General features: G+C 46.8%; 1 protein-coding gene across 6 annotated transcripts in view; it reads left to right on the forward strand.

Moving 5' to 3' along the window:
- The window catches only part of DHDDS (dehydrodolichyl diphosphate synthase subunit), a 53,983-nt gene that overhangs the window by 19,512 nt on the left and 8,568 nt on the right, over nt 1-25,903 (forward strand). For all 6 annotated transcript variants that reach the window (XM_085856694.1, XM_085856695.1, XM_085856692.1 and 3 more), the window contains 5 exons: nt 9,114-9,256; nt 9,411-9,527; nt 15,865-15,966; nt 16,141-16,255; nt 18,453-18,560. In XM_085856694.1, the coding sequence (XP_085712820.1) occupies nt 9,114-9,256; nt 9,411-9,527; nt 15,865-15,966; nt 16,141-16,255; nt 18,453-18,560 (585 nt within the window). The remainder of the gene's footprint in view (nt 1-9,113; nt 9,257-9,410; nt 9,528-15,864; nt 15,967-16,140; nt 16,256-18,452; nt 18,561-25,903) is intronic.

Below are 25,903 nucleotides of genomic sequence, written 5' to 3' on the forward strand. Positions count from 1 at the left end.
GATAAACTTCTCTCAATGCTCTTGTTTGACCACACCTCCTGAGCCACACTATTTTTCATAAGCCATGCCCACTTTCCATAAGCATGCCCACTTTCCTATGCCACTCCCACTTTTCATCAACCACGTCTACTTTCCCTAAGCTCCGCCCACATTCCTAAGCCGCTCATAAAAAAAATGACGGTAAATAGACACCCGATTTTTGAAAGACGACCATTTGAAAAATAAAACCTCAATCAAAAATCGGCTCGAGTAAAATTTTCTAAATATCTTGAAGTGTTTAATTCCGAAGTCTCGTTTCTCTACATTCAAAACTGAAGGACAAGTATTGAAAATACTGTACGTGGTTTTTCGGCCGCTGCACAGCAACGGGTGGTTGCTCGGCAGTGAAATTCAAACTCGCACATTCCCAGCACATATTGCACATGTTGGCAAAGTTTCATCGAAATCGGTTCGCTGGTTCGTGCTCTGAAGCCTCGCGTTGCAGACACACACACACACACACACACACACACACACACACACACACACACACACACACACACACACACACACACACACACACACACACACACAGACGGAAAAGCCGACGATAAGGGATATCTAGCATATATGGCGAATCCAACAAACCTGTAGGCAGCGATGGGTTGCCGAGCATGGAAACTCTAAGATATAGAGCAAAATGGATGTCATATAGCGGATAAGGAATCACCTTAAGATTATGCATATCAAATCTCATCCAGTTCCATCTCCTGATAGCTACTCGGTATCAATTTGAATGAAAAGTACCGAAAATGCGGTTTGAAATCGGAAATCCCCAAAGTTCGAGGGGGTGCTGTGGGTGAACAAAGATCTAAATCTAAAATCCGGCTCGATCGTTTGTGCACAATGTATTCCAGACGATTAGTGTGAATTTTCATGACCATCCGACCATAACCATAGAAGGAGTAGCCTTTGGCGTGAAGGCACCTCCAGCTCTCGCATATTATCGATTTTTGTACTAATTGACCTTTGACCCCTGACCTAAGCGAAATCGGTCAATATGTCCTGAGGCAAAGTTGTAGTACTCATTGAGTACCATGAACCTGCAAAGTTTCATTCGTATCAATGCACTCACCTGGTCGCTAGGGGGCCTTCAATTTTTGCCAATTTTCACGCATACCCTAATTGTAGGGGGCGCTGCGGGTAAAGTATTCCATATATCACAAAAACCGGAATATATTTGATAGAGCATCACCTGTAGATCATTCGTGACAGATTTCATAAGCCTACGTGGGATAATGGCTCTCGGAATTGATTTCGCGTGAACGGTACCGATGTTGAAGGTTTTTCGGTTGTTGCTAGGGAACCAAAGCGTCCTGAGCAACCATCACAATTTCCAAGCACTAGGTCATAAGATGTACCTACCACCCGAGTTTGGTCAAAATCCGCCCACGTTTACTACCAATTATGCTGATGTCAAACGAACAAACATCCAAACAAACAGACAGAATTACTGATAATAAGGGTCACCTATTTCGGCGACCCAACAAACTGAGTGAAAACATGACCTGCTTCACCTTCGGTGGTGGAGGTAAAATCTGAAGGGAAATTTGAACTACCAGCCTTACAGAGCAGACGTTCCCCAATACATCGCTTCCCTTGGACGCCGGCCAGGTTTTCCCGTCGTCTATTTTCTTTTTTCCTTATCTCGATTATCAAATCAAAGTAACAAAAAAATTACCGCTGATGAATACAGGTAAGTCATGCATGTGTTTCTTAGGTTCGCTTTCTATATGTATGAACAACATGGTGGAATTTGTTGAAGAAAATTTTAAGATGAAGAAGACTTATTGTTCACAAATATACACATAGTTGGGGAGAGTGGGGGCAAGATGGTCCCTTTTTTGGTTTTGTCCGTTTTGCCGTCAGATGATTTGCCAGCCAAACACCATTCAATTGCCATTCGTTGGTCCATCTATCACCCCAAGTAATTGCCCATTTTCGAGAATATTAGAGATCATTGAATGTCAAAAAGGCAATTCAAAGTTTGTGGTCGAAATGCTCAACTTGCCCCACCCCTGGGGCAAGTCGATCATCACTATGGGGAAAGATGATCATGGTCCGAAGGAAACATGAGGACAGTCGAAATAAGTGATGTGTTAGAATTTTAATGAACTGAAAATAATTCTTCATATATATATATATATATATATATATATATATATATATATATATATATATATATATATATATATATATATATCCATCTAGGATACCAACATAATATTTCCAAAACAATGTCCCATACACAACCAGATACGAACGTCCATTTTCATGTCATTTATCTTTGTGTTACAGTCTTAATGTCTAAATTCGCAACTCCCACTGACTGAGATCAATTTTGACTTCCAGTTGCTTTGATTTTCTCTGGCTTCCCTTTAAAAATTTGGGTGGAGGTAGTTTTATAATGATGTCCTCCTTGGAAAAAGTCCCACAATCTGTCTCGTCCACAATGAACGTAGGTCGATCGAAGTTCATATGAGAAGGAACTTTGCGGGGAAAGACTCCCTCATATCCATCGTCGTCGATTGCCTCTACATGCGCTATGTACAGAATTGACTGTGCTTTTTTCCCATCTATTGTTGTAATAACAAAGTCTCCTTAAATAATATCATTATTGTCATCTGATCACCTGATCAACTTGTCCCACAACCAAGTGATCATCCTGCCCCACCGCCGCCATTTTTACAAAATCGTCTGGCATTCATAAATTACAGCAATGAGCTAGGCAAAACATACACGCAATATGGGCATATAAGCTATGTATCTACCTATATACAGATACCATTCCTACTACACTTATTCATAGAGATAATACGTACTCACCGATGATTCGAAAATTTTCTTTTTTAGGAGGAAAATGATGTTTTTCTGATAAAAACGAGCGCAGCGTTTTTTTTTCTCGTCATGCGCCTTCCACAGTGGAATTGTAGTTAATCGATCTATCGTTGAGTGATGCCACTGTCCAATGCGAGCTTTATTGGAGTCATGAGAGGGGGGTGATCATCATGCCCCATGGATCATCTTGCCCCACTCTCTCCAACAGTACATACATGACCACATACGTTTGCTCCATTATATGAAGATTTTCCACATATTTGCTCTACATTACCCCATGGCCAAAATATATTGGAATGTTTCATAATTACCATTAAAAAAAAACAATTTTACACTGATGTGTCTGAAGGATACTGTATACTGATGTGTCTGAAGGATACTGTTACGGGTGTGGAAATTCTTAGAGCACCATATCGGTCCTTAGATCAGTTATGTCGATAAGTCTGTGTTCAGATAGATTTCCCCACCGATGTTTAACGGGCAATTATTCGTGTGCCGGGCTGTGATCTTTGAGTTAGTCATTTTTCTTTTGCTATCGTTATTTTGGACCAACTGCCATTACTACCACCACAAAGCGCCACCAACCACATCAACCACGATCACCACAACCACCTTCTCGTCAACCCCCAACATCCCCACAGAAAACTAACAGCCTGCGCGAGTGAAATCCGGTCCGGAAACGCACACGGTGGATGTTAGCCAATCCCGCGGATGGACAGAAGGTAGGCTGGATAACGAATTTGGACCGGATGGGTTCTCCAGGCGAGCGTGCGTGTAAAGCTCAGATGAGCAGGGTACATGTGCTCGCGTGCGGAACCCCTCGAAACGTGGGGCTTGCTTGGGATGCGCAGAGTGACGTCGTGGCTGCAGGGTTGGAATCCGGCAGAAGGCGAATCCCTGCCTGATGTTACCGTCCTAGAGAGGGAGGAGGTGCGCGAAGCGCGAACAGCTGCTGTGACGTCACGGGGAAAGAGCGCAGGATGCGAGTTGCCGCGCTGGTGCACGCATGAAAATAAGAAAAAAAAAGCAAGCCTCGCCACTTCGGGTGGACAGGATTCCCAGGCAATGGGTGGAAGACCCCCTGGCTGGGGCACAGGACACCACTAGTTAGGGGGATGGGTTAGCTTAGTTAGACCGGCTTCATGGGGCAGGGATAAGTCTTCATGGAGCCCGTGAAATGGATTAGGTAGAGGGATTCAGTTTAGATTTAGGATACCGGGTGTAGTGGCGTGTGCCTGTAATCCGGCTACTCGGAGGCTTGGGTTGGAGGATTGCTTAAGGACGGGAGCTCTGCACTGGGCCACGCTATGAGAGGGTGTAGGGCAGCCTGGAATCATGGCGAAAACCAATCCATATCTCTGTGTCGTGAGAGGTGACCAGGGTTGCGTCAGGAAGGGCGTCTGGCGTAAAACCTGTGCCAAATCAGTATGCGGATCATAACGGATGATCCGCTGTGGCGACCCCTAACGGAAGCAGCCGAAAGACGAACAACATTCAGTTTAGATTTAGGATGGGAAATGGATTCTTCAGGATTTGGAGACATGGTCCGACTTTGAGTGTGTCGAGGGGACGTAGCCTAGCTACGTAGTGTTAAATGGAATGTGCGACGAGTATAAGGGATGACGAGGGAGCATGAGTTAGTTGAGGGATTTAGTAAGAAGAATGGCAGGGTTCAGCGATGTGCGAGAGGAGAAGTGGAAAATGTACAAGATGAGTGAGTGAGGCCAGCAAGCCTGTGTTTATGGAGTGAATGTGGAATGCATGGTGCAATGAGTGATTGGGGGGAGGAGTGATTCCCACCCAAGGGTCCCCGGGGTCAGTGTAAAGTGAGTTAGTGGGTTAGTCAAATTGACAAAATGGAGGTCGTTTTGCTGTTGGTGGGAACATAGGCTCGAAACCCGTTTGGAGGGGTGCAGGAGCCCTGTTGATGGGTTGGGAGCGTGGCTGCGAACGGTGAGTATCGCTTCGTGGGAACATCGGGCTAGTCGGCCGCGGTAGGCCAAGGGTCCAACAGGGGCCGGGATAGCGAAGTGGGCACGGGTGGGCCTGCATGATGCGGGGCCCGGGGCGCAATTGGCCATGTGGGCAGTGCATTGGGTACGGGCACCCGGGGAAGGGGCCCGGGGCGCAATTGGCCATGTGGGCAGTGCATTGGGTACGGGCACCCGGGGAAGGGGCCCGGGGCGCCAGCCTGCCACGTGAGCATCGAGGGGGAGTAGCCAGGGAGGGCACTCCCCAGTTTTTAGGGAGCTGGTAGGCTCGGAGACAGTTGCAGGGCCCGGGGGTGCCATCGTTGGAGAATCGGCAGAGGGTAGTTCCTGCCAAGGGAGCCACGCGTCCCAGCCATGAGACCGTGCAAGGACACGAAGCGAAAATTCGAGGGCAAGGCCCAAAATTGTGAGGACACCAACACAGGCGACGGGAATCTTGGTTGATAGAACCAGTAGATTAAGCAACAGACGCTTTTGGAAAGCCCCGGGGTAGTTTAGGAGTAATAAATGCTGGGGTAGATAGGGAAATGTACCCTCCGCACCATCCATACCTTCACTCGTTGTGGGCCGCTGGACTCACCTTGGGTAAGTAGATCGCTGAGATCTGAGGAGGCCATTCTGAGGCTTGATTGGGCCTCGACACAGGACACCAGCTCTCCCTTATTCCCCGCCAGGAAGGAAATGTAGGGGTTGGGAGTAGGCTAGGACAGGATACGTTAGCCAGACAGAGACTATAAAGGGGGTTAGGGAGACAATTAAAAATTAAATAAAACAAAAAAATAAGTTGGGGCTAAATTTTGGTTTTTGCAAGCTAAGGGGGTGGGTATGGATGGAGACTGGCAAAGGCGATAGGTTGGGAGGGAGACAGTAGGGTAGGTCTGAGCCCGCCTTCCGAGTGGCCAGCACCACCGCACTCCCTCCACGAACCTCTACCACAAGGCCTGTGCCGGTCAGCTTCACCTGCCTACCTGTTTTTGCTATAAGGCCTGTGCCGGCCAGCTTCACCTGCCGGCCTGTTTTTGCTACAAGGCCTTTGCCGGCCAGCTTCACCTGCCCGCCTGTTTTTGTTACAAGGCCTGTGCCGGCCAGCTTCACCTGCCGGCCTGTTTTTGCTGCAAGGCCTGTGCCGGCCAGCTTCACCTGCCGGCCTGTTTTTGCTACAACGGCCTGTGCCAGCCTTGCCATGCCTTGTCTGCCTGCCTCTGCCTTGACCCCATGCCTGCTAGCCCTTGTTTGCATTTGCCCCATTCCGTCCATCACCATGTGCCCCAGGATCATCGCGCAAGTTGCAGGGACTGCCCTGTAGGCAGCCACACCACGGGACTGCATTGAGCAGCCCGTGCACCGCTCATTTGTGTTTGCTTGCGTCAGTACCATCCAATATTCTGCAGGGACTGCCTTGCAGGCAGCCGCACACGGGGACTGCATTGTTGCAGCCCGTGCACCGTTTGTGTTCACTGCGCTCATTTCAGGGGGGAGGCCTAAGACTGCATTGGGCAGCCGGCCACATTCCCCGTTCACACCTGCATTTGTTTCATGAGCCCGAGACTGCATTTGGGCAGCCTGGCTCCCAGCTTGTAAAATTGCCTGTGGGATGGCATATGCCATATGGCATGCCGGGTTAGGGTGAGCTGCCTCCAGCAGCTGAAGACATGAAAAGGTTTTGTGACAGGTGATGGGGCCTTTTGAACAGGCCCCGAAGACATCCGACCTTCAGCTGCGGGGGCGCTCACCCTCACAAACTGTGACTAACTTTGCCATGCCCTTTTTCCCACAGAGTCCATCAGTCCTGGGCCATGGTTAATGTAACATGTATAAGGATAAGGATAAGGTTAAGGTAAATTGTACATTGTTTTGCTCCCCCTGCATGTGTGTCTTAGCGCCGGCAATTTAGTTAAGTCGTCTGCATGAGTGGGTTTGTTTAGTTAGTTACTCAGCCCGTAGGTTATTTATTTTTTGGGACACGAATACACTAAATGTCGCACTCAGGGATCCGAAGATAAAATGTACTAGGGGAAACTTACACATGAAGGCACACGAAAATTCGACGACTCGGGACGAGTCTGTAAAAAGGGGAGGGGGTAGTGTTACGGCTGTGGAAATTCGCAGAGCACCATATCGGTCCTTAGATCAGTTATGTCGATAAGTCTGTGTTCAGATAGATTTCCCCACCAATGTTTAACGGGCAATTATTCGTGTGCCGGGCTGTCATCTTTGAGTTAGTCATTTTTCTTTTGCTATTGTTATTTTGAACCATCTGCCATTACTACCACCACAAAGCGCCACCAACCACAACAACCACGATCACCACAACCACCTTCTCGTCAACCGCCAACATCCCCACAGACAACGAACAGCCGCCTTCACAACAACCAACTTAACCACCACCGCCCGGCCGCACCACCCTCATGACCACCACAAACGCCAGCCACACCACCCTCACAACCACCTCAAACGCCAGCCACGCCACCATTACGACAACCACTGTAACTGCCTTCACCACAACCACAACCGCATTTCCACCTCTGCACACGGTTGCGAGAAGCCTGGCATTCATCGGGGGAGAACGGATGACGGCCCCACCCCCCCCCCCCCCGACGACAGAGGATTCCACCCTGCGAGTGGATTCTCAACACGTGCGGAAAAGACGAAAGCTATGGAAAACACAAAAGAAAGGCCCCGATTCGGCGAGGAAAACGCCCTTCTGGAAGTTTCCCGCGCATGCTGGAAGAGGGGGCAGAAGGGAGGGGCGAGGCGCCATGGAGATAAAAGGGTGCGCTGAACGCAAGGTCGCGCTCTGCTGGAGGTTGTGAGGTGTGTGGAGGTAAGGAGAGTGTTGTGTCGGAGTTGTGGGCAGTTGTGTGGAGCCGTGCTGTGAGCTGAATCAGCCTGGAGTCTGGGATCTCTGCAGTCGGTGAGGAGCTGGAGAGAGAGGAGCGCAGCGGAGCCAAGGCACGCGGCCTGCCAGATCGTGACTAACGGTGGGTCGCTGGAGAGGGGACTTCGAGGGTCGCCCTAGCGAGTCACCACAAGGGACAAGGTAGCCAGCCCGGTCTCTCGGAGCCTTTGCGGTCTACACGGCTCCGTGTTTATAAAGACCCCAAGAGGTCCAGTCTACCCCTCGTCTGTCCTGGGGTTTTTTCCTTGTTTCTTTGCGTGAACGTTGTGGTGCCATGTCTTTAAGTAGAACTGTTAAGTGTGTACATAATAGATAGACGATAGTAGCTCTTTTGCATTGCTCGTGGTTTGTCCCTTACATGTTACATAATTGCATGCGTGCTTTTGTTTTTGCCTTTATCGATTGCAAACTGCATGCGTGTCTTGCCTTGCTGGATTATATGACTGCGTGACTGCATATGTGCCGCTTATTCAATAAATGTGCTTGTTTAAATGTTAACCCGTTCGTTTCGTCCTTTTCCCTAATTGAACTGCTGTTCTGCGTTCGGAATATAGTTGGTTTTTAAACAGCCGATAAAGTGATCGGGTCCAACGGGGCTGCACGATAAATACCCCGCTCGGTTATCCCAAAACGAAGCGAGCTGCTTAAACGGCTCGTTTCCAAGCGGCCCCGTTGAGGTACAGTCTCTCGGTAGTCTGCCCGCGCGATTAATTAGGTATATCGACGATTCGGCGATTGACCCTGTCGCGCACAGGTAGAGTGTTGACTAGGCTGTGGTGTGCTCAAAACACACCCGTAGCGGGATTCCGGCGTTCGATCCGGAAGGCTGCGACTAGATTGTCCATTCGGTGGGCGAGGCGGCCGCCATTGGTAAAACGCGGTTGTTCGCACGCCGGCGGGCGAGAATCTGTAACAATACTTTATACTGATGCTGTGGCTGAAGGATACTGATGTGATGTCTAAAGAATACTGTATACTGATGTTGTATCTGAAGGATACTTTATACCGATGCTGTGGCTGAAGGATACTGTATACTGACATTGTGTCTAAACTTTCTAAAGGATACTGTTTCCTGAGAAGAGGAAGGTTGGAGGTGTAGGGGAATTGAATCCATGATTTGTGTGTCTAAAAAAGCAAGTGCTGGAGGTCTTTGCATTACAAGGCTTTTCATGGAGACAACAAACCATTGGTTGCAATTGTTGAACTTGTAGTCTGATTATTGTATTGATGTTGAGGCAAGCATTTGGAGTCGAAAGAGCCTCTGGTTATCAGCGGACATCACAGGGCCCCTGGTGGGTCACAAGATGGTTGGGTTTTCTGACCACTGTTTATTATTGTTATTGCAGACACTGAAATGGTGTTTGGACTTGAACATTCACGAGGTGACGGTGTACGCCTTCAGCATTGACAACTTCAAGCGCTCTAAGGAGGAGGTGGATAGTTTGATGGAGCTTGCACGCAATAAATTTTCACGACTCCTCGAAGAAATGTGGGCTCATAAGCTGCGTGCTTTTTTATCTTCCCAGTGCAGGATTTAATCTTGCCGCTTCTGAAAAAATATCTACAGATTACTAATGGAGTAATTTCATATTTGCCCACCTTTTGTTCCTGTCTTATTGACTTGCTTTCTTACATAACCGCAGAGACAACTTGAAGAAACACGGTGTGTGTATCCGTGTACTAGGGGACCTGAAACTACTTCCTAAGGACATTCAGGTGCTGATTGCTCATGCAGTTGTTGCGACTCAACATCACAACAAGTGAGAGTTTAATTATGCCAATCCTTTTCATTTTCAAGGTTTGACCCACAAGTAATTCCTCTTGCTCTGCCACTGCGTGGGATAGAAAAACTGTAGCCGCTGTAAGCACAAACGCCCAGACAATGTGTAGACCCAACGTGCTGCGGAGGTAAATCGAATACCGTTGTGATATGATGGCCTGGGCTTGGTGGATATCCCGGATCAATGAATTCCGTTTTCACTAATCCCTGCAAGTGGCATCATTTCGAAAGCAGTTCAATACGGCACAAGTTTAATGTGGCCCATCCACGGGGTTTTATCCATTCGTTATCCTCTAAATGCTGATTGTCGAGCGAAAAAGCAACACCGACTGCGTTTAAGCCTTTGGAATGTCTCGACCACGGTCGGAATCAAACCGTCGACCTCCCAGACTAAGATTGGACAAGAACCACTGCGCCACTGAATCTTGTACGAGCTTTTAAAGATGAAATGTGTGGCATAGACATTGAAAACATCGGTGTACTTTTGTGAATTACAAGGATATGAGGAGCCAGTGAAGTCAGTATGTAGGATTTGTTCATTGGATCCCAACATCATGAGTTATGTGATTGCAAATGGGAATAGCAAACAGACTTGCAGCTTTTTTCTTTTTTTTTTTCATGGACAAGGGTCCTGGAGAAGCTAAACCAGGAAGGGCGAATGGAGGAGCTGAGATTGTGGATTTGCATGGGTGTGCGCATGAGGTAGTGATGGGCAGCGCATTTGAAGTACTGTCAGACCCTGACATTCGCGGTTCTGCTATTCGCGGACCCCGTGCATCCGCGGTTCATAACATGCGACCTGCTTCTCCATTCATGGCCCTGTACTTCTTGTATTCACAGTTTGGTTGTTTGTTTTTCACGTTTTTGCGGATTTTCGCTTTTTTGTGTTTTTTAAATACCTTCCCTCATGAATCATGAACTGCCATGAACCTAACCCCTTTTTCCCAATTGAAACAATGCCCCAACACTCGTGGATTCGGCATGCGGGGCATTTTCCGTGAACGTATCCCCTGCGAATGTCTGGGTCCGACAGTACTGAAGCGAGGACGAGACAACGGACATGGACACTGTCTCATAATAGGGAGATGAAGGGGACAAATTGATGTAGGTGAAATGAGAGCGAGAGATGAACCTTCAGAGTTTAGGCTTTATTCCATTTGATTGGAGCCGCTTCTGTGGGCACACCAGGAAATACAGGTTCAGCTAGGAGTACATAAGCAGTAACGTATACATGTGCAGTTAACCATTGCAGACTAAATCCGCGTAAGCACGGAGTTCGATATAATCTCCATTCTCACCAGTCAATGAGCACCTTCAGTTAACGAGCATCAAGTGGACAGCCGATGTCAATAGCAATGCCCCGGGGACAATCACTCGTGCCGCAGAGAGACCTCCCCTTATACGCGAGACGCACAACATGTGATCCCGCGTCATGTCCCTCGATTCACGTTAATTCACCACATTCTCCCCACCTTTAAAATGTAACTAGGGGCCCATCTTACACACCATGATTGCTTTAGCACTATAGGAGTATACATTTCAAGCAACGCGGACTAATTGATCTACAGAAGCATACATGCCAAGCAGTGATTCTTTTGAGTTGTAGGAGCATGGAAATGAGCATCGATATATGATATAATGGGCATATAGGAGCATGAGCAGCGAGAATGCCGATAATCCCCTTTACAGATTGAGTCGTCGAGGGGGCCTTATTCGTCGACCTCTCTGGGAGTAAACGGCAGTTTCACTTGAGGGAGACTCCCGATCCTCTTGGTGAGTCTCGACTTGTGCCGGGGATGACTCCTCGATCGCTCTCGGGTGGAACGCGGCAGCCCCGTCGCCCGGCGGAGTTCCTGGGGGGGAAATGTCAGAAGGAGGAGTGCCAGGAGGTGGTGTACCGGCGGGAGGAGTACCTGAGGGAGCCAGATGGCGAACCGACACAGTGGTCTCCCTGCCATCCGGGAGCCTGACATGAGCATACTCTGGATTAGTGTCAATGAGTTCGACCCCCTCCACCAGCGGTTCATACTTGCTTTGTCGTACCGGGCGTTTCATGAACACTGTACCGGGGTGGGTCAGCCAGTTGGGCACCGTTTGACCGTCAACATAACGTCGTTGGTGAGTAAACATACGTTCGTGAGGAGTGGCATTTGTGGACGTGCAGAGCAAAGAGCGTATGGAATTCAGAGCGTCAGGAAGAGTAACCTCCCATCGCTCGGGGCCCAGTCCTCTCGATTTCAGCGCCAGAGTTACGGCTTTCCAAATTACTCCATTATACCGTTCCACCTGCCCGTTTCCCTGTGGGTTGTAACCCGTCGTTCGACTAGTTGCTATGCCGTGCTCTAATAGGAATTGTTTTAGCCCGGCCGACATGAAACACGGCCCTCTGTCTGAATGTATGTACGAAGGTCTCCCAAACATAGCGAAGAGGTCAGAGAGACATTTTACGACAGTGCCCGAGGTCATATCCGAGCACGGAAACGCGAAAGGGAACCTTGAATATTCATCAACAACGGTGAATATGTATCTGTTGTCTGTTTCGGTCGGTAGGGGCCCTTTGAAGTCGATGTTTAGTCTCTCGAAGGGGGAAGTAGCCTTGATCAGTCTGCCAGAAGCCGCGCCATAGAATCTGGGTTTTAGTTCAGCACAAACAGGGCATGAAGCATTCATTTGTTTAATATCTTCAACAGAATAGGGAAGATTTTGTCTGCGTACGAAATGTGCCATCCTGGTTACCCCTGGGTGGCACAGAGACACATGGAGGTCTTGCAAAGCCTGACTGATTGTTGCCGAACTGTAGACCCGGGAGAAGGTATCTGCAGCAGGGTTTTCCTTCCCGGGCCGGTAAACAATGTCGTACCTGTAGCAGGCTAGGTCTATCCGCCATCTCATAATTTTTTCATTCTTAATTTTCCCGTTATTTTTCCCATCAAACATGAAAGCCACGGATCGTTGGTCCGTAACGAGCGTGAAGTGGTTTCCCAGTAAATAATGTCTCCATTTACGCAGCGCTTCGACGATGGCGTACGCCTCCTTCTCTATTGCCGAGTGTCTCTGCTCGCTTCTAGAGAGAGTTCTCGAGAAGAAAGCGACCGGCCGCCCAGACTGATTAAGTGTTGCAGCTATGGCGTGATTTGAAGCGTCGGTCTCCACCACGAAGGGCACCGAGCTGTCGATCGATAAAACCACGGACTTACTGATATCATCCTTGAGATCGTGGAAAGCTTTTACGACAGCGGCATCTGGTGGAAAGTTTTTGCAATGCACTAGGGGATGTATTTTCTCGGAGTATTGCGAAATCCATCTTGCATAGTAAGCGAACATCCCGATCACCCGGCGCATTGTTTGCAAGTCCTGAGGTGGTGGAAGCTCACGGAGCGGGCGCAATCGCTCAGGATCAGGCTTAATTGTGCCGTCGGCTATTGTGTAGCCGAGAAGGTCAATTGACCTTGCCGAGAATACGCATTTCTCGTAGTTGAGAGTCAGATTATATTTTCCAGCAATGCTCAAGAATCTGTCCAGATTCCTATCATGTTCCCTCTGATCCCTACCGCACACTGTGACATTATCCACGTAAACAAAAGTGTCTTCGAGGTTTTCATCTGAGATGATGTCGTCCATAACCCGTTGGAAGCAAGCTACTCCATTCGTGACACCGAATGGTATCCTTCTGAACTGGTAGAGGCGCCGCCCTGCCTGGAATGCAGTGTACGGTTTGTCTTCCTCTCGGATGGGAATTTGATGATAGGCGCTTCGCAAGTCGATGGTACTGAATACCTTATAATTGGCCACGCGTTCGACCATCTCATCTATGCGCGGCAGGGGGTAGGCGTCGAGTTGGGTGAAGCGATTGACCGTTTGGGAATAATCGACAACCATTCATTTCTTATGGTTCTGACTGCTGGTTACTAACACCTGTGCGCGCCATGGCGAATCGCTCGGTTCTATAATTCCCTCCTCCAGTAATCGCTTGGTTTCCGAAGTGATGAAATTCATGTCAGCAGTGGTATATCGCCGCGATTTGATCGCTATCGGTTTGCAGACCGGCGACAAGTTAGCGAACAGCTGGGGGGACGTCACCTCCGTGGTGGTCAGCGCATTTAAAATTAGACGAGGCTTGCTTCCTCCAAAGGGTATTTCGACGCTCGTGTGCTGCTTGAGGACATTATGACCCAGAATTACGTCTGCGCACAAATCACGAAGCACCAGCACCTTTACATCCCGATGCGTGTACCCTTTTACGTCCAATTCAACATTGCAGTACCCTCGTACGCGGGATTGTAGTGAGGTGGCGGCCATGCATACCGTATTGTCAGTCGGGTGGATTACCCATTTCCTGCCCTTCACTAGCGAGCTGTTGACGAAACTTTCAGAGCTACCGGTATCAATCAGTGCCTCAGCCATATGCCCGTTAATTCGCACGTTGATGATAGCCTTGGATAGATTCCCCGGGAGGCTGCAGTCAATTTATTTTGCGAGTAGAGAGCCGCAGAAGTGGGTTTATTCCTCCTTAGAGTAGATTTACATACCCTGGCATAATGCCCTTTCTTGTCGCAATTCATGCATGTGGCATCTCTGGCGGGACATTTTTGACGAGGATGCCTTTTGTACCCACAAAAGAAGCATTTACCGACCGGAGCAGTTGCTGAGGAGTTTGACGAGGTCTGGGTATCCGGCTCCTCGGGTGTTTCTCCATCCCTCATGTCTGGCTGTGTCTGTGCCAGTGGGGTTCCTTGGGTTCCCATCGTAGCAGCGTTCATGAGCAGCATCGATGTCCCAAATGACTCAGATTGCTGCTGAGCCGTATCCATCGCTCGAGCCTGATCGACTACCTTGTCAAGAGTGGGTTGCGCTTTCTCTAGTAAGCGTTGCCGTATGTGGGCTGATCTGAGTCCTTGGATGAATGCCTCCCGGGTCGCTTCCTTTCGGTGTTCCTCGGCGCTTACCGCCCGGAAGCTGCAGTCTTTTCCCAGCTGATTCAGAGCTTGCAGGAACTGATCGATTGTCTCCCCGGCTGCTTGCTTGCGTGTGTTGAGAAGATGTCGTATGTATACCTCGTTCTTGGGCTTCACGTAGAGCGCTTGCAGCACCTCGATCGCTGCTTCGTAAGTGTCGCACCCCGAGAAGAGCCTGTACACGCCGGGCGAGACATGGTTCACGAGAGCGGCAAATTTGTCAGCTCCCTCCGCGATGATGGTCAGATAGTGTGAGAAGGAGCAGAACCAATGTGACCATTTCATTTCTGCGTCAGTCGCGTTCGGGTCTGCGTCGAACCTCTCTGGTTTGTAGATCTTGTCCATCTTTGGTTGAGAGAGCCGAGAAAATCAAATGGAATAAATTGAAATGAGAGCGAGAGATGAACCTTCAGAGTTTAGGCTTTATTCCATTTGATTGGAGCCGCTTCTGTGGGCACACCAGGAAATACAGGTTCAGCTAGGAGTACATAAGCAGTAACGTATACATGTGCAGTTAACCATTGCAGACTAAATCCGCGTAAGCACGGAGTTCGATATAATCTCCATTCTCACCAGTCAATGAGCACCTTCAGTTAACGAGCATCAAGTGGACAGCCGATGTCAATAGCAATGCCCCGGGGACAATCACTCGTGCCGCAGAGAGACCTCCCCTTATACGCGAGACGCACAACATGTGATCCCGCGTCATGTCCCTCGATTCACGTTAATTCACCACAGTAGGTGTGCACCCCAGCCCATAATTTGGGAGGGTGAGCAGTGAGAGTTTCTAGTCGAACACAAGTGAACCTAATGTGGCTCGAGCAGGGCGGAAGTAGGAGAGGGCAGCAGTCTCCTCATATATAAGCTTCTGTAAAATGGAGGGAACACAAACTTGCCACCCGTGGGAGTTTCTTCAGTGAATTGTTGTTTGATGGTTTTTTTCATTTTTGAGTTTGTAGGCTGACTGTGATTTGCGCTAGTTATGTTATTAAACCGAATGAAGCATCATTTTTAATCATATGGGATTTAGGGGGATCTGAATGTTGGAGGAAGTACCCTAATCCTACCTTTCCTTAAAAGAAAATCATCACAGCAGGCACCTGACATTGTTTGTGTTGGTCAATTTGATGTTCCCATATGAGCACTCGGTTCATAATGCTGGGATCACAGGTTCAAATACCATCTACTGCGTTGATTCATCTGAGATGTTCCTCGTGTCATTGTCCTACATATATGTACAAGCTTCTCCGTGAACCTTTAATGGTCGGAAAATAAAAACAGCTTCACGTGTACATTGCCTCATTCCAAGCCGTGACCTGCCAATGATGACATGCACTGCTCCGCTGCGGTTTTCTTTCGCAGGTGTTTTCTCAATGTTTGCTTTGCATACACATCACGGCACGAAATCACGAACGCTGTGCGTGAGATGGCGTGGGGGGTTGAGCAAGGCCTCATTCTACCAAGGTAAAATCAGACTTCTTTGCATTCTCAAAGTTGGCAGTATCTTATTGCGTTCACTGCATTGCAGTTTTTCTCATTCAAACAATCAAGGCCATCGGTATTTCATCACCAAGAGGTTGAGATGCTCTGGCTGTAGCACTGTCAGTGAGTGGTTACATTTATGGTGTGCGACTGCAGTGACATCACAGAGGAGTTGCTCGGGAAGTGTTTGTACACACGGCATTCCCCAGATCCCGATTTGCTGATCAGAACTTCTGGAGAGGTTCGACTCAGCGACTTCCTTCTGTGGCAGGTGCCGTGCGAAATAGTTTGCAGGACTTGGCTCCAGTAAATGTACCATTTACGTTGTGGAATTCCATTTGAGATTCAAACTCGGTCCATCGTGAGGGAAGTTGGATGGAGATGCAGGTGTTTGACTCTCAATCTTACCTTGAACGACCGTTACGAGACCTTTCAGTTTGTTCTAGTTCCTTACATATTGTTACGAATTTCGGTCCGCCCGGCGTGCGATCGGCCACGTAACTCAAATCGCGACCGCGTCACCCACCGGAACGGACAATTCAGTCGTGACCCTCCTTGGAACTACCGCCAGGAGCTAGTCACGGGTGGGTCTTTCGACCCCACCACAATCGTGCCAATCGGCCACCCGTGCAGGATAGGGTTGTTCGCCAAACTCGACCGACCTAAGTACCTGCGCGAGTAGTTAACCGGGTGATCGTACCTCGCCGCTGGCCAGCCGAGGACACGAACCACTGAAGCGGTCCGTTCCGTGCTTCAGTGACAACCGAGCGGTGTTATCGCCGACCCTGACGGATGTGATTCTATTTACTGGGTGCTTACACCCTTCTACCAATTCCTTCCGTGATGCAAGATGGAACTTTCAAACAAGGGAAAGGACGCAACGAAATGGGGAACAGTTCGACAAGCACATTTATTTCACACTCAGACAAGGCACATATTTACAGCCATACTGTAAATCATGTACGTACACAGTGAAAGCAAGCAAAGGCAGAGTTATAACCGAATATTTATTCACACAATTACTTAAACAGTTTTACTTACAAGACGGCGCCACCACATGCACTTACACAAAAGCAAAGAAAAGCCACCCTCACAGACAAGGGTGGCAGACAGGTCCGTGGACCAAATGTACGTGGAACCTGGATGAGCGGCCAGGTCCACGAGACCGAAGGGTCTTACCCGCGCCCTCGTGGCGCGATGGTGGACAAGCCGCGATGTCAGCGTAGCTGCGCCTGGCTTCGTGCCCCTGGCGTGGCCGGTGAGCTCTCTCCGGCGTTCTCCACGCAGGCACGTGTTTCACCGTCGGCGCCACGGTTGGGGAGGGGAACGGACGGGGTTACCGGCACTTTCTTAGCGCGGAGATCGGTAAGGGAGAGGGGAATTGCTGATGCTCCGTCCAACGAGTTGACACTTTGGACAGCACTGGCTCCGGCGAACTCCTCCTGGCTGTGGCCTCCACTACGCCCCTTCTCCGGCGGCGGTCCCCACTCAGCCCTCTGGTTCGCCTCTGAGCCCTCCTCCGCGTCCCTGCTCCACTCAGCAACTTGCTCTCCTCGCCCCTCAATTTAGACCTGAGCTCCGAGCTCCTTCCTCTCCGTGGATCGGCCCCCGTCTGCCTTTCCCAGTCTGCTTCGAGCTCCGTCTCCCGACTCTGACACTGCCTCGAGCTGCGTTGTGCTCGCACTTATATAGGCCGGGGGAGGTGTGCATATGTAAATTTGTGGATCACGGCGGGTTTGGAGGCGGGGCTACACCACTGATGCTCAGCCATTGGATGGATGAAAAGTGGGCGTGAATGATTCCTGATCCGATTTCTTCTTCAAAAGGATCCCATTCACAACCCATGGCATGACGTTCAGTAGAAAGGCGAAGGTGGTGGGAGTTTGCTGTGGTGCTTTGGGAAGGGTGTTGGTGGTGGCGATTTGGTTGTTGGCGGGTGTCGTTTGAGAGTGGGGGTGAGGCGATGTTTGCGGAGTGGGGTTGTGGAGGTGAAGGGGGCGAAGGTGGTGGTGGTTTGGTGTAGTTGTTTGGGGGCGTTGTTGGTGGTGGCAATTTGGTTGTTGGCGGGCGTCGTTTGAGAGTGGGGGTGAGGCGATGTTTGCGGGGTGGGGTTGTGGAGGTGAAGGGGGCGAAGGTGGTGGTGGTTTGGTGTCGTTGTTTGGGGGCGTTGTTGGTGGTGGCGATTTGGTTGTTGGGGGATGATTGGTCCAAAATAACGACAGCAAAAGGAAAACTGCTATCTCAAAGGATCGCAGCCCTGTGAACACGGAAATTCCCTCTAAACAACGGTGGGGAAATCTAACTACACATATACTTATCGTCATAACTGATCTAAGGTCCTTTAGGTGGTCTGCGAATTTCCACAGCCGTAACAATGTCTTAGTCGGTAAAAGTGTTGCAGAAATCAGATGATAGCCAATTTGTTGTGCTCTTGATTGGACCTTGTAATTATTTTCCTCCATTTTCAGACTGCTTACACATGCCTGGTGTTTCAAAGTGTCCTGTGGCCTGAGTTTCGTGTGTGGCACCTTCACCATGCTGTACTGCAGTACCAAGCGAACCACACCGCCATACAGGCAAGTGTCAAATTCTTCACAAGTGACTGCGTGGCGGTGTATTGGTTCAGTGTGTTGTTAACACACGTATGATGGCAATTCAATCTGGAACTAATTGTTTGTTATGACGGTGTAATGTTTGTTGATGCAAGATGTTTATTCGAAAAGTTGAGTGGAGCAAAAAGGTAAAAGTTTGAATGTTTTCGGTAGACTTTAACCTGTGTTGAAAGATTACGAGAATAAGCAAGATATATATATATATATATATATATATATATCATATATAATATATATATATATATATATCATATATAATATATATATATATATTATATATTATATATTATTATTATATATATATATATATATATATATATATATATATCATATATAATATATATATATATATTATATATTATATATTATTATTATATATATATATATATATATATATATATATGATCCCTGTGTCGCAAGAGGCGACCAGGGTTGCGTCATGAAGGGCATCCGGTGTAAGACATGTGCCAAATCACGATGCGGATCATATTGGTGATCCGCTGTGGCGACCCCTAATGGGAGCAGCCGAAAGAAGAAGATATATATATATATATATATATATATATATATATATATATATATATATATATATATATATATATATATATATATATATATATATATATATATATATATATATATATAATTCCAGCAGTGTGTGTGTATGTGTGTGTGTGTCTCTCTGTGTGTGTGTGTCTGTGTGTGTGTCTGTGACCGCTGTTTCTCGACAACCACTGGTCCGATCTGATTGAAACTTGCCAGCTAAATTGCTGGGGACCTGAGTATGTGCCTTTTAAATGTTTGATATTAATCGGACAAGTGTTTCCCAAGTTATGGCCATTTATTTACCAAACCAATGACAAGACACGTTGCTGCGTAGGCAGGTGCGGGGCCGGCCGCCGACGACGTCACGGGCCGTGCCGGATACGATGGGGAAAGGGCGCCTTAGTTCCCGTGGCGTAGGAGTGGCAATGGTCAATGGCAGCGAATGTCATGGCAAGCAAAGACAGGAAGGTAAACTTGATTTTAATTAACTCTGTGTGTGTATCACAGTAGTTGTTACTTCAATGCAAGCGATAATTTGTGGAATGCATATGAATATTCTGTACGGGCATGCACTACTTCCAGATAGTGATGACTTGCTGTATTCTGATAATTTCTCGATTTCTTATGCGCATTTACAGATAAACACAATGCCCCAATCCAGTTGTCGTTTGCAAGAGCGAAGGAACGGCCTGTGTGGTTGTTTTAAAGTTTTATTTTTTTTTGGTTTGCACGTACGGGCACGCAAGAGCGAAGGAACGGCCTGTGTGGTTGTTGTTTCTTATCTGGCTCGCTGTTTGAAAGTTGTTTTTTTTTTTTTTGTTTTCCTTACACGTACAGCCACGCACGTACGGGCACGTACTAGTATATGTATATATATATATATATATATATATATATATATATTTACATATATGTATATATATATATATTTACATATATGTATATATATATTTACATATATGTATATATATATATATATATATATATATATATATATATATATATATATATATATATTTACATATATGTATATGTATATATATATATATATATATATATATATATATTTACATATATGTATATATATATATATATATATATATATATATATATATATATATATATATATATATATATATATATATATATATATATATTTACGTATATATATATATATATGTATATATATTTACATGTATGTATATATATATATATATATATATATATATATATATATATATATATATATATATATATATATTTAGATATATGTATACGTATATATATATATATATATATATATATATATATATATATATATATATATATATATTTACATATATGTATACGTATATATATATATATATATATATATTTACACATATGTATGTATATATATATATATATATATACGTATATATATATATATATATATATATATATATATTTACATATATGTATACGTATATATATATATATATATATATATATATATTTACATATATGTATACGTATATATATATATATATATATATATATTTACATATATGTATACGTACATATATATATATATTGTTGCGAATTCGCGCCCGCCAGCGTGCGAGCGGCCGCGTCACTCGAATCGCGACCGCGTCGCCCACCAGACGGACAATTCAGTCGTGACCCTCCGGGAACTATCGCCCGGAGCCAGTCACGGGTGGGCCTTTCGACCTCACCACAATCGTGCCAAACAGCCACCCGTGTAGGATAGGGTTGTTCGCCAAACTCGACCGACCTAAGTAGCCACGCGGATGGTATACCGGGCGATCGTACCTCGCCGCAGGTCGACTCCGGACACGAACCGCTTAAGCGGTCCGTTCCGTGCTACAGTGATAACCGAGCGGTGTTATCGTCGGCCTCGACGGTTCCGATTAATTACCGGGCGTATTAAGCCCACTACGAACCCTTTACGTGAAGCAGGATGGAGGGTCAATGAAGAAAATACGAAGCGAAACGGGAAAACAGTTCACACAAAGCACATTTATTACGCGACACACGGAAAGCACACATATACAGCCAAACAGTCAAAATGCACAAATAGCAATCAAAACAAAAGCAACGACGACGCAGAGTTACTACCAACTACGCGCACACACGGCAACACTTATACAGTTCTACTTTACAGATGGCGCCAACACACATTTACTCAAAAGCAAAGGAAAGAAGCCACCCTCATAGACAAGGGGGCAGACGGGCCTGCAGGCCAATATGCGCGCATGACCTGATGTAGCGGCCAGGCCCGCGAGACGGGGGGGGGGGGTCCTACCCGCGTCCTTGTGATGCGTTGGCGGACGAGCCACAGATGTGGCCGGGTGGCTGTGCCCCGACTCCGTGCTCCTTGGCGGGTTTCGTTGGCACGACATTTAGAGTGGGGTTTGGAACGGGGCCCCCTTGTTGCACTATCTCAGCGCGGGGGAAAGGGGGAATTGTTGATGCCCTGGGGGAGGGAGAATGGCTGGCTGGCTTGGGTCCCACAACGAGCGATCCCACACCGTGACCTCGTCGCCGACCGCCGTCCTTCTCGCCTCGGACCCGAGCTCCTTGCCTCTTCCCGCAACTCTTCTCAGCCGACTCCAGAACCCAACTCGATGACACACCGATGATTTCGCCACCCGACTCGACTCTCTGCCACACCGATGACTTCTCTCACTCTTTCTGCCCTGATTCGCCTTGCGCTCGCTGTTTTATAGGCTGACAGGAGCAGCTAATATGCAAATATCCGGATCAGGATGACCTCGGGGGCGGAGCCACGCTCGCCAATTGGTCGGAGGAAGGGGGGCGTGAATCTCCCCGATCCTAGAATTTGCATATATCGATTTCACACAGACGCGCCTGGAGGCGGGGCCAAGCCGCTCTGCGCTTGCTAATTGGACGGAGTAAAAGTAGGCGTGTAGCATTCCTGATCCGAATTTTCCTCGGAAAGGCCACTATTTGCGCTCGCGGCTCGGTGCGTATCGCTGAACGGGCCCAAGACAGCCCGACGCTCAGTGTTCACAGGTGGTGTGGGAATGGCCGTAGAAGGAGAGAGGTGAAGGTGGTGGAGGGTTTTCAGTGGTGGTTTGATGGTTATGGTGCCGTTTGGAAATGGCAGTGATGCGATGTTTGGGATTGAGTTGTGAAGGTAAAGGTCGTGGCTGTTGGCGTTGTTGTTGTCCGAGGGTTGGAGCGTGGTTGCAGTTGGTGATGATGGCTGGCATGGTGGTTGTTGTGTGATGGCGGTTGAGACGTGGTTGGTTCAAAATAGAGATAGAACAGAAAAAATGGCTATCTCTAAGCGTCGCAGCCCGAATGAATCACCTAACTTCCCTCTATACAACGGGTGTGGAGCTAACTACACATGTACTTAGAGATATCTCACCTACGAGCCCTGAATGGTGGTTTGTGAATTTCGACAGCCGTAACAATGTATATATATATATATATATATATGTATATATGTATATATGTATATATATATATATATGTATGTATATATATATATATGTATATATGTATATATGTATATATGTATATATATATATATATATATATATATGTATATATATATGTATATATGTATATATGTATATATGTATATATATGTATATATATATATATATATATATATATATATATATATATATATATATATATATATATATATATATATATATATATATATATATATATATATACTGTATATATGTATGTATATATATATATATATATATATATGTATATATATATATATACAGTAGACTTGGCGTAAGTCGGCAGCGTGTAACTCATCACTTCGCCTAAGTCAGCAACGTCAAAAAGTCCCGAATTTATCTCATGTTAAATCCCTTTGAATAAAGGGTCATCCCTCTATAAGTCGTCATCTCTAAGTCGTCACTTCGTCTAAGTCGTCAGATGTTGTCCGTTCCCGCGTAATGGAAACTCAAGTAAATTACCACTCCTAACTCGTCACTCGGAACTGCTGCCTCGTGAGAAGCCCGATTTCATGGAATCGTGATGCTCGCTCATTGGTTTACACCGCCAGTGGTAGGCTATTTATAACTGCGTACACACGTTGATCGCACTGCAGGCAGGACAATGGTGACTCAGCGTAAGCTTACAACTAAAACCTACCAAGAAAAATACGACATTATCCAGTTTTGCGAGGCAAACCCACTGATGAAGAAAACAGCCATAGCTGAGAAGTTGGACATCAAACAGCAGACATTGAACGATATCTTGAAGAATAAGGGCAAGATAGTTGGACAAGTGGAGAAGATCGCGAGGCCGGTGGTAAGTGTGAAACTCGTGAAATGTGTGTCCTTTGAAGATGTCGATGATGCGCTCATCATCTGGTTTGGGCAAATGTCGGCTCAGCCAAATATTCAGTTGGACGGTGAAATGCTGCTGCTGAAGGCACGTAAATTCACTGTGGACCTCGGGCATGATGATGCCGAGACCTTGCCGATGCACTGGATAGACAGATTCAAAGTGAGGTGGGGAATCGGAAAGTCCTTTCTCATGCACCAGATGCCCAAGAGTTTGAGGCAGTCAAACATAACGGATTACTTCGCGAACGAGTAAACGATCGATCGAGCTTCGTGTTGAAGTCCGATCATGGTTTTATATTGGCTTGTTTTGTACATTACCGCACTCACTTACACATAGGCATTGAGTGGTAATCATCACCACGATGACTGTGTGTCATGTAATTTGTCACCATACCATCACCGATGGTGTATGAGTTGTTTTACAGTTGTTCATTATCTTTACTTTTGATAAACTGATTCATGAATTCCATCTTTGCTTGATCACGTTCCAACTCACCAATGAACCCCCACCTATGCCCCGAGGATTGTGTTTTCCTTTTGGTACAATAGCCGGCTCTCACACATACGTGTCCAGGCCACGCGCGACTTCATCCTTCACCCGACAGTCATCATGAATGTTCGCATATGCGCAAGTCGTCACATTTCTAAGTTGTCACTTTTTTCTCGGTCCCGATGGTGACGACTTTCGCCTAGTGTACTGTATATATATATATATATATATATATATATATATATATATATATATATATATATATATATATATATATATATATATATTGGATTCGCTATATATGCTAGATATCCCTTATTGTCGGGTTTTCCGTGTGTGTGTGTGTGTGTGTGTGTGTGTGTGTGTGTGTGTGTGTGTGTGTGTGTGTGCGTGTGCGTGTGCGTGTGCGTGTGCGTGTGCGTGTGCGTGTGCGTGTGCGTGTGTGTGTGTGTGTCTGCAGCGCAAGGCTCCACAGCACGAACCAGCGAACCGATTATTTTTCAAATGATAGTCCTTCAAAAATAGGGTGTCTATTTACCGTCATTTTTTATGAGGAGTGCCAGTTGGTAAAATATGCAATCGGAAAAATCTTGCCAGGCAGAGGAACAATTGTATGTGAACCAATATGTCTTGGCAATGAATCTGCGGCGGTGGATCGGTCAGAATGAAAAGCATCGTATCCAGCGCTTCGATCCTCGCGAATCCCTCGTCGCCGACCGGCGTGTGTGTGTGTGTGTGTGTGTGTGTGTGTGTGTGTGTGTGTGTGTGTGTGTGTGTGTGTGTGTGTGTGTGTGTGTGTGTGTGTGTGTGTGTGTACACACACAGCTCTGGAAAAAAAATAAGAGACCACTCCAAAAAGAATTTAAATCAGCATCTTCACATGTATGGCAGCCATTCCATTCCAGTGTGTGTTGAATTCCAACACAGGCACACCTCATTCTACTTAGTGAGGTACTGATTAGTTGATCACCTGAACCGAATCTTATTTTACAAGGAAAAGTATAAAAACCACTGCTGTGGTCATCACTATCCTCTTGCAATAGGACCAGCTGGATGGCAAAAACAATGCTCGTAGTACCTCAAACGTAATTGGAATTAAAAAAAAAACTATTGACCATGCTAAAAGAGATGAAAAGAAAAGTTTTGAGTGAGGAAAAGAAGGGTTCAATTCTGTCTTTACTGGCAGAGGGATACAGTGAGCGTCACGTTGCTTCCATCCTTAAAATTTTAAAGACGGCGTTTCATAAAAACAAGGTCAAGCAGCAGACATTGGGGACAACAAAGCTACAGACTTGCAGAGGGCGAAAACGACTTTCCACTGACCGGGATGACCGCCAACTCATTTGAATGTCACTCAACAACTGTAGGATGACATCAAGTGACCTACAAAAAGAATGGCAAACGGCAGCTGGGGTGAAGTGCACAGCGAGGACGGTTCGAAAAAGGCTTCTCGGGGCAGGGCTGAAGTCGTTTTAAAGCTGGAAAAAAACCCTTCATCAATGAGAAGCAAAGAAGAGCCAGGCTGAGGTTTGCAAAAGATCATAAGGATTGGACCTAGAGGACTGGAGTAAGGTCATCTTCTCTGATGAGTCCAATTTTCAGCTTTGCCCAACACATGGTCGTCTAATGGTTAGACGGAGACCTGGAGAGGCCTACAAGCCACAGTGTCTCGCACCCACTGTGAAATTTGGTGGAGGATCGGTGATGATCTGGGGGTGCTTCAGCAAGGCTGGAATCGGGCAGATTTGTATTTGTGAAGGACACATGAATCGAGCCACGTACAAGGTTGTCCTGGAAGAACACTTGCTTCCTTCTGCTCTGACAATGTTCCCCAACTCTGAGGATTGGTTTTTCCAGCAGGACAATGCTCCACGCCACACAGCCAGGTCAATCAAGATGTGGATGGAGGACCATCAGATCAAGAC

This window comes from Eptatretus burgeri, chromosome 15 (assembly GCF_056783735.1).
Source record: "Eptatretus burgeri isolate ZD-2024b chromosome 15, Ebu_testis_v1, whole genome shotgun sequence".
Classification (NCBI taxonomy): domain Eukaryota; kingdom Metazoa; phylum Chordata; class Myxini; order Myxiniformes; family Myxinidae; genus Eptatretus; species Eptatretus burgeri.